The 14,983-nt window shown below is 35.0% G+C and overlaps 1 protein-coding gene across 2 annotated transcripts in view; it reads left to right on the top strand.

Annotated features, from left to right (window-relative positions):
- Positions 1–14,983, top strand: part of NUP205 (nucleoporin 205) — a 92,436-nt gene that overhangs the window by 56,115 nt on the left and 21,338 nt on the right. For both annotated transcript variants that reach the window (XM_021002355.2, XM_021002356.2), the window contains exons 31-34: positions 3,817–3,965; positions 4,802–4,993; positions 5,746–5,867; positions 14,473–14,611. In XM_021002355.2, the coding sequence (XP_020858014.1) occupies positions 3,817–3,965; positions 4,802–4,993; positions 5,746–5,867; positions 14,473–14,611 (602 nt within the window). The remainder of the gene's footprint in view (positions 1–3,816; positions 3,966–4,801; positions 4,994–5,745; positions 5,868–14,472; positions 14,612–14,983) is intronic.

The following is a 14,983-nucleotide window of genomic DNA, read 5'->3' as shown; positions in this document are numbered from 1 at the left end:
GACAATTTTCATGATCATAGATAATTGATCTATATATGCATATATACCAGTGATTTTTAAAGCTGTCAATTTTGAGACTTTGCTTTAGGTCTTATGCTTAAAGTTGTTTTTGTCCTTGTTAATTTCATAACAAAAAACTTTTCTTTTTATCATTGGAACTAATTAATCATTTAATTATATACTTATACTTTGTTTGAGAGGCAGCTGGTGGTACAGTGAATAACTGGGTCTGGAGACAAGAAGGCCTGAGTTCAAATTCAGTCTCAGAGACCTACTAGCTGTGTGACCCTGGGCAAGTTTTGCCTCTGTTTGCCTCAGTTTCTCCTCAGCTTTAAAATGGAGATAATAATAGCACCTCCCAGGGTGGTTGTGAGGATCAAATGGGAAGACATTTGTTTAAAAGAAAAGCACTTAGCGTAGTGTCTGGCACATAGTAGATGCTATATAAATACTTATTGCCGTCCCTTCCTCCTTGTTTGGCATCTTTTTACTTTGTTGTCTTAGTTTATTTTCATAGTGAGTTGCTTAGAGCAAACATTAACTTTAATATGTGGAAACATAGGAAGTACTGAAAGAGAAACAAGGATTCACAGTTAGTTAATAATGAGTTGGGAGTCAAGGTCAGCTCTTCGGACTCTTAGCATCTTGACCTGCTTTGGATCACAGTGCTGAGCACTCTTGAATTCACGATGATATTGAGATCTCTAGTATTGATCTGCTCATTGAATTAATTCCCTTTCTTTCGCGTCTTGAGGACAGTATGTCACTGACATAGTCATATCAATTAGACATTTTACAATTTCAGTCACAATTTTACAATTACACATGCACACATACATATATGGCATTGCCTTTACAAATATACATTTCCCTGGCAAAGTTTTCATAGACTTTATATCCAGGATTTCCTGTTCTCTTCACTTTTTTTTTTATTCTTTCCTTTGAATCAGTTACCAGTGGAATAAAATTAGTACAATGTGTGAATGATTAATTGGCACCATGTTTGCATTTCTTTTCATTATTTTATTTAATTTCTTGTTAGTGTTCTAGAGAAATGGATCTTTGAAAATATTCAAGTTGCAGCAAGATTGGTAGTTGAAAAAATAACTTTTGAATCAAATTTACATTTGTTACACATTAATTAGTTAAACCAACATAGAAAGTGAATTGAAGACTTTAATTTTTTCTTCTCTTTCAGCAGAGCAATTATTCTTTGTCCTCTACAGTTATGCTTACTTCTGCATGATATTAGTTTTGTTTCATTGTTCTTTTTTAATTCCATTAAAATTGAAACTTGACAAACAGAATAAAACCATGCTGTTTTCAGACATGATAGTTGAAGCTGTGTCTGTTCTTCCATTTTCCAAGAACTCATCACCCATTCTTTGGTTCATATGTGATTTATGTATATGTAATTCATACATAAGTTGTCATCCCTAATGCTTAGATTTTCTTTTAATTAAAAGCATTTTCATGCATTAATTTCTTTTAAAGTCTGTAGTAGTTTCCCAGAGGTATAGTGAAGTGATAGAACCAATAAATTTAAACTTCTGAGAAAATGTGAATCTTATTTTCAGATGGTGTCAAATGTTTCCATACATGTGAATGGCTTTATTTTTATTTACATTCAACATGGAGAAAGCTGTTTTTAGAGGAAATTAAGCAGCTTGGTGGCACAGTGGATAGAATACCAGGCCTGGAGTCAGGAAGACTCAGCTTTCTGAGTTCAAATCTGGGCTCAAACAGCTGTGTAATCCTGGGCAGGTCACTTAACCCTGTTTGCCTCAGTTTCCTCATCTGTAAAATGAGCTGGACAAGGAAATGGCAAACCACTCCAGTGTCTTTGCCAAGAAAACCCCAAATGGGGTTGAAGAGTTAGATGTGAGTGAAGTGAATGAACAACAGCAGCAATAAGGCAGCTGTGATACGCAAAACAGATTGAAGGATGAAGAAAGGTTCGTGTAAAGGAAAAGAATTGGAGGCTTTTGTAGTGATCTCCATGAGTTTGCATTTTTTTCTTTTCTTAATTTTTATTTTTATGTTCTGAATTTAATGAACACTAAAAAAGAACATTTTTATATCCAGTGTAGGAACAGAAAAGTAAGATCATCTTTGAAATTTGAATCTATATTATGAACAGATTGCCTTTCAAAGCATAGTAAATTTAACATGCTACTTTCAAAGCTGCCCGTGTCAATTTACCTTTCAAAATCTTGCTGCCTTATGGAATGGGAAGGGCACGATTCATTGAACAAAAACTTTCAGACAGAAAATAGTGGTGTAGTAAAGAGCTGGATTTGGAATCCAAGAATCTGGCTTTGTGTTGTGGTTCTCCCACTTACCACCTTTGTAATCTTGGTTAAGTTACTTTCCCTTTCTGTGTCTCAATATCTTCATTTGTTGTAAAATGAGAGGGTTGGGCTAGATGATAAGGGTCTCTTCTTAGTCTAAATCTGTGCTTCTACAATAAGCTTTGTTACCTCTTTGTCCCATTATATGGCTGTTGATAGGCATGTTCTCTGAAAAAATAAGACTCGAATTTTAGGATCATCATCTTTCATGCTTAATGTGATCTTTGAGGCTAACTCCATTGGTCAGATATGCTTTTTTGTAGATAACCTCATTAACAACTTTTGAAAAATCTGTGAGTTTGGGTCTTTAACAGATGATGATTATATTGTAAATTGTGTAAGGTAGTTCCTAATTTACTGTAAAATTGTGTTCCAAAGGTTTGTTTTTAGGTTATTTGCTTGGGCCTCAGAATCCATTTTCCTATAGACTCAGATGTTGTAAGTAGTAATTAGCTTTCTAGATCAACTCACACAACCCAATGAGTCTATAATGCATCTGAAATACACTACTAATAATTGTTACTCTTTATGTGTGTTATGCTTGCTAAATGGGTTTGTCTGATTAAGTCCTAGAAGACACTTTAGAATTCATTCAACATTCTCATTTTACTGATAAGAAAATTGAGACCTAGAGAAGTTAATTGACTTTCCCCAGGATCACATAATAAAAAAATGCAGCCAGGATGCTAAATTCACTGCATTTTCTACCACATATCACTGCCATGTAATAGTATTTCTGTGGGAAAATGCATTCAGCAACACATCTCTCCCCTTTTTTGGAGTGGAGCCTCCTTTATTGTACATCAGCTGAAGAGAAGACAGTAGTTTATGCTAGTATAAGAGATGTTACATATACCACATTTTCCAAATTGGGTCACAAAGGCCAGTTTCTTCTGATGGAAACTTGGTGTTTTGGATTCTGACTTCCCTGTTGCATATTTTTATAATAGAGATTTTAATTGGAAATTGTAATCCGTAGGTTATGATACTATCTTTGAACTCTAGTGAATCTTAAAATTATCTTTGCAATTCTTATAAACATTAAGTTTTAACCAGAAATTAGAAAAAAAATCACAGTAACTATTTTTACAAAATTGCATATAAGTCATTCTAGGCAATTCTGGAGAGTCTCAAGAAAAAGAGATTCCACAGGGCTAGGTGAGAGAGAGTTGGGTATATATGATTGGATGTGAGAGAGAGGATCGTTAGCAACATGGCTATGGATTTCTAGTTATACTAGATTTTTCTAACACATTTTAGTTCCTTTAAAAATAATTAATATGCTTTTGTTGATTTTATTATAATCTCGGAATGCTTATGGGATATATAGTGTTCTCTGAAGTTAGTTGCTCTAGACTCACTGATTAGGCCTTTAAAATGATGAAAATTTATTTTACATATATAGGAAATAAAATAGCTTTGTCCTTTTGGCAAAAGTTTAGTTTCTGTTTCCTTGCTTTTTTAGCCAAGAAGACCATGTGGGAACGACTAACAGCACCTGAAGATGCTTTCAGCAAATTGCAGCGAGAAAACATAGCTATCATTGAGAGTTATGGAGCAGCCCTTATGGAAGTAGTCTGTCGAGATGCCTGTGATGGTCATGAGATTGGAAGAGTAAATTAAGCCCTGATTTTTTATCTTAATTAAGAAATTCAGTTGCTTAGATATAAATGTAGATCAATTTAAAAATTATTGCAATACGATGAGATTTATTTTCTAGATTATTATAAAGTATATGATTATGTGGCGTGATTGGGAAGTTGAATTCTGGTTAATGGAGAGTAACAATGTGTGTGTGCAGGCATGTGTATATACATATATTGTATGGATGTACACGTATTTGTATATACCTATCTGTAGGTATATACATGTGTGTATATGGCCAATTTTTAGTTAATTAATATGTATTTAACAGTAAACCTATACTGAGCAAGATTTATTATTATCTTTGGTGCAAAAAGTATTTTTTGTCCCAAGAAGTATCATCATGAATAGCAGTGATCATGATATTGTAGAAGCACAAAGTTGGTACTTTACCATAGTTTTCTGGTTTCCAGGATGCCTAATGAACTGGTAGAATTTATTTTTATCTTGTAGAACTATTTTTCCCTAGGAGAGAACTTTTTAAAAAATTATTTTAAAACAAAATGTCGTGTTCTACTGAGATTTGCTTAATGCTACCATTTTGTTGATGGATTGAACATGAGTATGTCAGTTTTCCATAAAGTTTCTCATTTTCACACAGCAAATTGTACTTCTCCAATTTGAAACTTAGGAAGATCCTGAATAAGACAAGGAAATATTCATCAGGTTTTATATTTCCTTTTGGAAAAAAAGGAATACATTTTATTTTCAACAATAATCTCCTACTATTTGTAAATAGTATTTTTTTTGGTTACATTAAAAACTTTGTGAATCATCTTTATGGGTTTTATTTATTCTTTCTTCAGATGTTGGCCCTGGCATTGCTTGATCGGATTGTTTCTGTAGATAAACAACAGCAGTGGCTCTTATATCTCTCCAACAGTGGTTACTTGAAGGTGCTTGTAGACAGCCTAGTGGAAGATGACCTCACTCTGCAGAGCTTGCTTACTCCTCAACCTCCTCTTTTGAAAGCTCTCTATACTTACGAATCCAAAATGGTAAGTAAGCTCTGTAATAGCCCTTAGTTTCATTCAACCAGTAGGAGTGAATTACAGTTCCATCTGTAGGGTTTACAAACCTACCAAAGATAACTTAGGTACTATATGTCTTAAATGTCATTTTCCATCATATGAGTTATAAATATCACCAAGGAATCTTGAAGTTTGGGGTCATAGTATCTGGAGTTGGTTGCAGGTAAGGAAGCTGAGGCTCAAAGGATTTGAGTTGCTCAGAGTTACATGTATTAAGAAACAGAGCTAAAATTCAAACACAGGGTTTCTGGCTCCCAGTCCAGTGCTCTTTTTTAATGTGTGTAGTATGGTTATGTAGTGGACATTTATTTTCTTGGTGTTAAAAGGCAGGGTTGGCATGTTCCCATTAGAATTAATTGGGTAGTGCTGCTGCTGGACTGTTTTTGTAAAGACTTTTCTTAGGTAACCTTGATTCACTGCCTTGATCCTGTTGGCTCAGTTCAAATCTCAAATCAAATGCTTGGTTAGACGTGTTCTGAACACCAAAAAAAAGTTTGCAACATAGAGCAGCAGTATTGGCAACCAGCAGCTAGCAGCTCATGGAAAAGTACCAGCCCCATTTGCTTCCTCTTAGCCAGTTTAGAATTTTCCATTATTCAGAATTTTAATCTATGAGAGAATCTGAATCTATGAGACAGTAACCTTGATGATTGAATATAAGCTCCTTGAGCAATGATCATCACTTTTGTCTTTGTTTCTTCATTTTTCTATTTTATTAGGCATTCTTGACAAGAGTGGCCAAAATACAACAAGGAGCATTAGAGCTACTGAAATCTGGTGTGATTGTGAGACTGGCACAGTGCCAAGTCTATGACATGCGTCCAGAAATAGACCATCAGGGGTAAGTATCAGGACTGTGGGAGCCAGTGGGAGTACTGTCTCAGTTTGGGGATATTGTGTCATTTTTCTCTGTCTACTTATAGGGTAAGAGTTAATGTGCCAGTGAAAATTAAATTTTCCTGCCTAGTTGCTGGTAAGATTTTGCTTCAACTGTTGTATTATATAATTATACAAAGCATACTACACTGAATTTTCAGAAAGATAAGCTCACATATTAGATAAATTTTGTTAGTTGAGAACCATACCAACAGAAGTTTCCAGAGATCAGATTTGGCCATATAATATCCCTTATTCTTGATATTATTACTAGTTCCGTATGTGACTAGTAACAAATTACATTTATTTAAAACCATTTACTTTTTTTTTTTTTGGTGAGGCAGTTGGGGTTAAGTGACTTGCCCAGAGTCACACAGCTAGTGAGTGTTATGTGTCTGACGTCACATTTGAACTCAGGTTCTTCTGACTCCAGGGCCAGTGCTTTATGCACTGCGCCGCCTAGCTGCTCCGTAAAACCATTTAGTCTTGTATTTAATTCTTGTCCTCTCTCATAATCATTAAAATGAACATGCAACAGAGAAGTGATTATGGTTTTGAATTGGTCATATTACTGTGTTATACTGGATTATAAGATATATGTCTGTAGGTCATGATTACGGGTAGTAAATGGTGATGTAAAGATTAGTGTAATTTTTATGCTTACTAAAGTTCCTATTTTAAGGAGAAAATTAGAGGAAATGTTTGCCTAATCTTCAACACATACTTAAAATTTTAATTTGATATGGTAACCGCATTCCCAGCAGAAACACGATTGTCGTGCCACAACCTGAGCTGAAGAGAGGAAGAGAGCTAGTAGTACTCACTACTTTTACCCTGGCTTAGTTGCGTCTTTATCACCTTTGTACCATACTCTGGTCAGGTGATCTGTTATTCTTATTAGGAAAAAAACCCTCTGCATTGTCCTAGGCTATAGCAATTGAGCCTAACTTTTCTGCTTCAGACTTAAAACTAAAAAGAGTAAGAAAATCTTGCCCATTCCATATCACCTTTTAAGCCCTTTGGTACTACTTCTATCTCTCATTCTTATAAATCTGTTCTTTATCATAATTTTTTAAAGATGCATTTTTATTGATATTTTTTAATCACCAAAATTTCCTCCAGCATTCTGTCCCTTTGCAGAGAGTCATCTTATATAACAAATAATATTTTAAAGAAAAAAAAAAGAAAGTATAGGAAGATATTGGCAAAATTGGTCATTACATCAAAAAAGTCTGATGTATGTGTAATGTATTATACTCGTGGACTTCTTACCTTTGTAAAGGAGTAGACTAGAGGTGTCTTCTCATCTCTTCTTTGGGGTTATGCTTATTTCTTCGTAATTTTGCAACATTCACATTGTTTTCTGGTGGTTCTTTCTATTAACATTGTTGTGGTCATTGTGTATGAGGCAGTTAGATGGCTCAGTGGATAGAGCACTGGGCCTGGAGTCAAGAAGACCTGAGTTCAAATTTTACCTCAGTCACTTAATAGCTGTGTAACCCTGGGCAAGTCACTTACGCTCTGTTTGCCTTAATCCACCAGAGAAGGAAATGGCAGATAACACCAATAACTGCCAAGAAAACCACATGGACATTATCGGCGTGTTATGGGCCGTGAGGTCATGAATAGTTGGAAATGACTGAACAACAGCAGCAGCCGCAGTCATTGTGTATTTGTCCTCTTGGTTCTCTTCACTTGCTTCATGTGAATGTTTCCATGCTTCTCTGCATTCATTATGTTAATCGTATTTAAGCACATTAGTACTATTTCTCTCTCCCATTCTTATAAATATGTACTTCATAGTGGTGTTTTAAAAGTAGACTTTATTTTTTTGTTTTTTGTTTTTAAATTTTTTAAAATTCATTTTAAACTTGAATAAAAAAATAAGAAAAAAAACCATTTCCATGTACACAGCAGAACATAAGGGGGGGATTCAGTATAAAATAGTAAATTTGCATTTCGTGAAAACCTATGTAATAAATCCTACACATTGTTTTCAAAACAACCCTGCTTTTCTGTGCATCTTTCTAGGTTTTCTTTTGTTCTCTGCTGTGTTCTTTTTATTTTTTCCTCCCCCCCAAAAAACTACAGTTAAACTTCAATATATATATATACATACACATATATCTACAAACATACACACATATACATATATGTAAGACCACACTATGCATATTTCTATTTGTCACTTCTTTCTGTAGAGGTGGATAGCATCTTCCTTCTTAGGTCCAAGTGTTTCCATGTTTTTCTGAATCTACCAACCCATCATTTCTTATACCACAAGCAATATTCTGTCACAGTTACATCCTACCTGAGAGATTGTCTATGATTTTTCCCAATTTTCTGCTTTTTTTCTGATCACCCTAGAGAAGGCTGTAGTTAAACATGATCACATTCACACACACAAGTATATACACCCACATATATATGTAAGATCATACTTTCTTTGCATTTTTTTCATGGTTTCTTTGAAATTCTTTTGTTCTTCCAAATGAATTTTGTTATTTTTTCCAACTCAGTAAAATAATTGTTTGGTAATTTAATTGGGATTGTATTGAATAAATAAATCAGGTAAAATTGTCATTTTTATTATAATTATTTTGTTTACCCTTGAACAATAAATATTTCTCTAGTTATTTAGATCTGACTTTATTTGTATAGTATTTTATATTTATGTTCATGTAGTTCCTGTGTCTTGTTTTGGCAGGTACACTCTCAGGTATTTTATACTGTCTAATTATTTTAAATGGTCTAAACCAATTTTGAATAACATTGGTGACACATAGTATAGTTTCCCTGTTTTTCTCTTTTAATTAAAGAGCTTTGACTTTGTCTGAGGTCATGATTACTACCCCTGCTTTTTTTTTAACATAGTAAATTTTACTCCAGCCCTTTATTTTAACTTTATGTGTATCTCTTATTTTTATTGTTTCCTGAAAGCATCATATTGTTGAATTCAGATTTTTAATCTGTTCTGCTGTCCGTTTCCGTTTTATGGGTAATTTTGTCCCATTCACATTACTTATGCATTTTCTTCCATCCTCTTTTTCCTCACTATCCTTCCCACGCTATTTACCCTATCCCTTCTCACTCTCTAATTTACTTCTACTAGTTTCTTTGCTTTCCTGTTCCATAATCTACCCGCCCCCTAAGAGTTCCTCCTTTATTCTCTCCCCCTCAACCCTAATCTACCTATGTTTTTAAGAGTTTGTCCCTCATCCCCTCTCCCCTCCTAATTCTTAATCTACATACCCTTCTAAAAGGCCCTCCCTTATCCTATCCCCTTGCCCTTTTATTTCTTTCTAAATTTAGAAGACTTTTATACCCTTCTAGATGTATATGTTCCCTCCTTAACCCATTTTTGATGAGAGTAAGATTCTAGCACTACCAGCCCTCCACCTTCACTTGCTTCTTCTGTATCCATTCTTCCTTTCATGCCTCATTGGCATGAAATAATTACTCCTCCCACCCCCAAGTTTTATTTTTTAGAATCATCCCATTATACACAGCTTAGCCCAAGCCTTTCTTTCAAATTACCCAAATAATGACAGTCGTAAGAGTACTGATAACATTTTTACATATTAGAAGTAAACAATTTGACTCTGAGTCCCTTACAATTGGTCTTTAATGTTTACCTTAATTTCTCCTGGATCTTACATGTCGAATTTTCTGTTCAGTTCTCCTCTTTTTGCCCCAAGTAACCTGAAAGTCTTTGAATTTACTAAATGTCTTTTTTTTTTCCCATTCAAGTTTATACTTAACTTTACTGGGGTAAGTTACCTTTGGTTGTAACCCCAGCTCTTTTTTGTTCTACAAAATATAGTATTCCAAGACTTACAGTCCTTCAATGTAATCCTGATTTTAGCTCCATGATATTTAAATTATGTTTTTCTTGTTGCTTGCAATATTTTCTCCTTAACTTGAGAGCTTTGAAACTTAATTGGTGGACTTTCTCTATTTTTGCTTTACTTTCTTGTTTTAGAACTTCGGGGCAATTTTCCTTGATAATTTCTTGTAATATTGTATCAAGATTCTTTTTTTTTTTGCCGTAACTTTCAGGTAGTCCAACAATTCTTATGTTGTCTTTCCTTGATCTCTTCTCCAGATCAGATGTTGTTCTGATGAGATGTTTCACATTCTTTTCTATTTTTTCATTCTTTTGATTTTCTTTTATTTTTTCTTGGTGTCTAATAACATCATTAGCTTCCCCTTGTCCAATTCTAGTTTTCAAAGAATTAGTTTTCTTCCTTACGTTTTTGATTCTCTTTTTCCAGTTGGTTGACTTTATTTCATAATTTTCTTGATTTTTTTTTTCTAATTTTTCCTCCATCCTTCTTATTTGATTTTGAAAGTCCTTTTTAAATTCTTCCAAGAACTCTTCTTGGGCTTGTGACCATTTGACGTTTCTCATTGAAAAAGGAGTAGCTTTTTTAGCTCTACTATCTTCCTCTGAATATGAACTCAGATCTCTTTCTCCATAATCACTATGGTTGGGTACTTTCTCCTTCACTTACTCATTTTTATTTTGTTTTATTTTGTTTTTAGCAGCCTATTATATTAAGTTCTAGTCCCGAAGTGTGGGGAATGATGTCCTAAGTCCTTCTTACTGTTATTTTCTGGGTTCTGTCCTGGGGCCTTCTTCTCTACCCCTAAGCCATGGCCAGGGTCCCCAGCTCTCTTGCAGATGCTCTTACTCCAACTTCAACTATCCTCTCTGCCCTAGAACTGAAACTAGGGACTCTTTTCTCCTGCAAATGCCCACAGCCAGCAGGGTCCTTGCCTTGCCTTTGCTACTGCACTTCCAGACATGTGCTAGCTTCTTGTCTGCAGTTGCAGCCTGGGACTGTGGTCCACAGCTGTGCTTGGCATCCCTTGACAGTGGTCAGCCGTGAGGCCCCCACACTGTCTTTGAGGTGAAAGTTTCTGAGGCTGCGGCTGCCTTCCGATCCAGCTGCTCTCAGGGCTTTTTGTTTATTGATTTCATTGGAGTATTTGCACTTCACTCTGGCCAGACCTCCGTCCCTGGAAGTCTGCTCTTTCCTGGGGTCCTCTCCAGTTGTCTTGGGAGGACAGCTGCTTTAAAAATAAACTTTTGTTGGGGCATCTGGCTGGTGCAGTGGATAGAGCACCGGCCCTGGATTCAGGAGGACCTGAGTTCAAATCTGGCCTCAGACATATAATACTTACTAGCTGTGTGACCCTGGACAAGTCACTTAACCCCATTGCCTAAAATAACAAAAAAAAATGAACTTTTGTTTATTTCTGCTGCTCTGTGTTCACTTTGAGGCAGTGTTCTGTCTTGTGGAGGAAATTTGGGGAACTTGAAGTTTTCTGACCTACTCTGCCATCTTCTCAGAATCCCCTAAAGCCGTCTTTGGTTTTAAGGGGTAAGCAACTGGGAAAGAGACAACTTAGTAGAGAATGATAACTTTGTTGAATTATTTGAAGGTTTGTCAGAAGGGAGATGGATTATGGTGGTTCTGCTTGGCCACAGAAGGCAGAACTAGAATCTGTGAGTAAAGTGATACATTAAGACAGATTTCAGCATAATTTAAGGAAGAATTTCCTAACCATTAGAGCTGGGTTAGAGCACAATCAGTGGCAGTGAGATATGCAAATGGCAGCTGAATGAGCACCTTTCTGGGACATTTGTCAAGATTCAGACTTTAGGTTGGAAGTTAGGAAGTTAGGCTGGATCACCACCATTTGTTCTTCCTAAAGCTGAGATTCTGTGACTTCATTAAAGTGGAAATATTAGATTTTTAGATTCCATTTCTATCTGAGATAATATTCTTTTCTAAGCCCTAAGAGATAATCTCTCTTAGTAACTATTTAATGAAGATGGCTAAGTAAACAACAACATAAATACATAAATTATTTTGGAGGGATGCTTTCTTTTATATTGAAAATATCAAGGTGAAAAGAGACATTATGAGAGTAAATATTTCAGTTTATTGGGTTTTTTAAAGTTGTTTAAACACTGGAGTTTTTTCTTTGTAGTTCTTTTCCCTATTGCTTCCTGTTAATATATTGCTTCTGTTATTATAGTGAATCCTTTAAGGTATAGCATTGGACAAGCCTAACACTTGCCTTTAAAGCCTAATGTTATTTCAGGCTTTAACATATAGTAAAAAAAAATTTTTTTAAGAACAGATTCATATTACATATGCACAGCTTTATTTAAACTGCCACTTGAGCTGAATACATCCAAAAATATAGAATCAACACCTGTATGGTATTTGAAATTTTCGGAGTATGCTGGAAAATATCACAATTATTAGGCAATTGGGGCATAGCAATAAAAAAAAAAAACCAAACCAAACAAAAAAAGGTCCAGGTAGCTCAGAAGTTTTAAACACTAGAAATAGATGAATTATAATTTCATTTTCTCTAGAATGTGATAGAAGGGAAAAGACAAAGGCAGGATTAACCCACGTATTGAACTGTCTTTTTCTGAATAATTGGGAACTATATGAATAGCTGAAAAATGTTCATTTAAAAATCTAATGAACTAGGAGATTCAGAGATGTGTGAAACTGGTATGATTTATTCATCAAATACATTCAGTGGAGCCTCATTATAAAACTGTCCCCTGAGCATGGAAGGTGGTGGAAAAGACCATGCCATAGGGCTGTCTTATTCGCAAGCAGTGTTTTTGCTATTCTAGTAACTAAACGATATTCAAATCCCACTGGGTAGTGAAGTGTGTTATGGTCTGTTTGTATATTTTTTGGGACTATGTTAATCCCTTTTCCAATATAGAGTCCTTGTATAAAACAAAATCTCTTTGTAGTTTTAGGTTTCATTTGCAAGTTATTTCAATCAATATAATAATGAGTGAAATTTGCAGTATTTCTTTAACATGTTGATTTGGCCATCCATTTACCACAATCTTCTTAATGGCCCAGAAACATTCTTAATTAACATTTAATTGCCTCAAAGTATTTCTGAACTGTTTGCTGTCTTCTTTGCCTCCACATTGTTGTGGAGGAGCCAGTGCTGCTTGGTGGGGCGTGGAGGTTTCTGCTCTCAGATAAGGGTCTGAAGGAGGAGACAAAACTCAAGGCTGTCTGTTGGGGTAGCATAATTGAACAGAATCTTCCCTGAGTTTATGCAGTAACAGAGCAAATGTGCACATAGATATATTCATCTCTAGGTTCAAAAATGGATACTGGTATAAATCCTCAAGTGGATGATTAGGCAGATGGCAGTATATGGAATTTGATGAATGTGAGAAATACGAGTTTGTAAGGAGAGGAATGTTTGTGAAAAGTAATCACATAATTTTGGTAAAGTATAATTTCCTTGTCCAAAATGAAAATTAAAACTGTGCCAAAAATATCTATTCCCTTGCTCTTTTTGCTGTCAATGAAGTAATAAAAATTCACTGTGTTTTTGCAAAGTTTTCATTATCAGAGAGAAATTTTGAGCTGCAAGAGATTAATTTTTATGTGAGAGGATTTTGTTTGCATCCCAGCAAGCCTTTGAGTTTTGGTATTATTGACGAGTCAGAGATGAAGCTAAATAACATTAGTTAGTGGATCTTCTATTGGTCAAGAACTTAAAATTGCGGTTTAAGAATTCATCATTTTTCTGAATTCAGCATTTCATATTGTAAAAATGTACTGAGCTGTCTGCCAGTTCCTAATTTTTAAGCTCCCCATCAAATTTCTTTGCATTACTCAATTTTCTTTTAGCTTAGTTTTAGCTTAGTTCATTCCAATTTGAACTTAGGTGCAAAAAGCATTTCCTTAAACTCATTGACAATTTAGGTGATTAAGTTGCATATGATTGAACATTTCTTCTTGGTTTAACAGTTTAGTTGGGCAAGCAAGGTGAAGTACCAGTTGCTAAATTAAAGAAGTTTGCAGCTTTTAGTTTACTTGCCCCTTTCTAACTTCAAATTTTAGATTGGCGCGGGTATTATGATATCTTGATTACTTGAGGCTGAATCTTGAAGTTTACAAGATTTTTTTCCAACTTTACATTAACTTTCTTGTCACCTTAACAGTTTTAATAGAGTCTGAGAGGAAGTCTTATTAGAACTCATTAATAAAGAATACAGAAATATTTTGAAAATCAAGAATGGGAGAGGGAAATTTGGAAGTGACTTGTTTTCTATGTTTCTGAGGCAGTATCTACATAAACCGTGATTATAATTATATTTCAAGTACTGTTTTATGAAAAAAATACTTGTCTTTCCTAAGAAGTCTTAAAAATTTGTAGTAATAGTTCTTGTTAACCAAGCTATAATTGTATGTGTTGAATATATACAGTATAGGTGAGAACTTTTTTCCTTTGAGCTAGAATATAGATCCTTCTAATTTTAGTATATGTGCTGTTGAAGCAAGCACTAGCAATACAGATCATACTCTTTTGTCTCACCCTATGAGTAGCAGTAATAGAAGTTCATAGCTTAACAATTAATAGCTTAATAGTTTGACATTTTAATCATCTTTCTGTCGTTTGTCTATTTTGGAAATTCCACTAACCTGACTATAAAAACGATCTATTTTTTAAAAAAGTGTAACCTTGTCATATGCTTTCTCTGTTTATTGAAATGTATAAAGACTGTTTGGCATGAGAGATCCCCCTGTTTTCATTCCTGCCCCTGTGGATCGATATCGCCAGATTCTTCTCCCTGCTCTTCAGTTGTGCCAGGTCATCCTCACGTCCAGTATGGCTCAGCATCTGCAGGCAGCAGGACAGGTAAGAAGGACTGTAGAATTTTGGAGGTGGAATCAGTCAACAGGTATTTCTTCTGTGCTTGTTCTATGCCAGATGATGTGCTGAGCTCTTGGGTTACAGACCCAAAAATGACGCGGTCCTTACTCCCAAGCAGCTATCAAGCTATCATTCTATCAAGGACAGTTTATAAAGCCCTATGACATTCAGTCCAACCCTTTCATTTTATGCATGAGCAGCCTTGGATGAGCCAGCTAAGACTGATTAATTGGCTTGAATGGGTTTCACAACTTGTTTGTAGTTAGAGCTAGAACCCAGGTTTACTGATTCCCTTTATTAGTTTCCTGACTATTATTCTTTTTTATCTGTTGTACTGGTTTTACTGCTAGTACTGTC

This window comes from Phascolarctos cinereus, unplaced genomic scaffold, assembly GCF_003287225.1.
Source record: "Phascolarctos cinereus isolate Bilbo 61053 unplaced genomic scaffold, phaCin_HiC Scaffold_1;HRSCAF=81, whole genome shotgun sequence".
Classification (NCBI taxonomy): Eukaryota; Metazoa; Chordata; class Mammalia; order Diprotodontia; family Phascolarctidae; genus Phascolarctos; species Phascolarctos cinereus.
The sequence above is the reverse complement of the archived record's forward strand: the minus strand, read 5'-3'. Positions and strand labels throughout refer to the sequence as shown.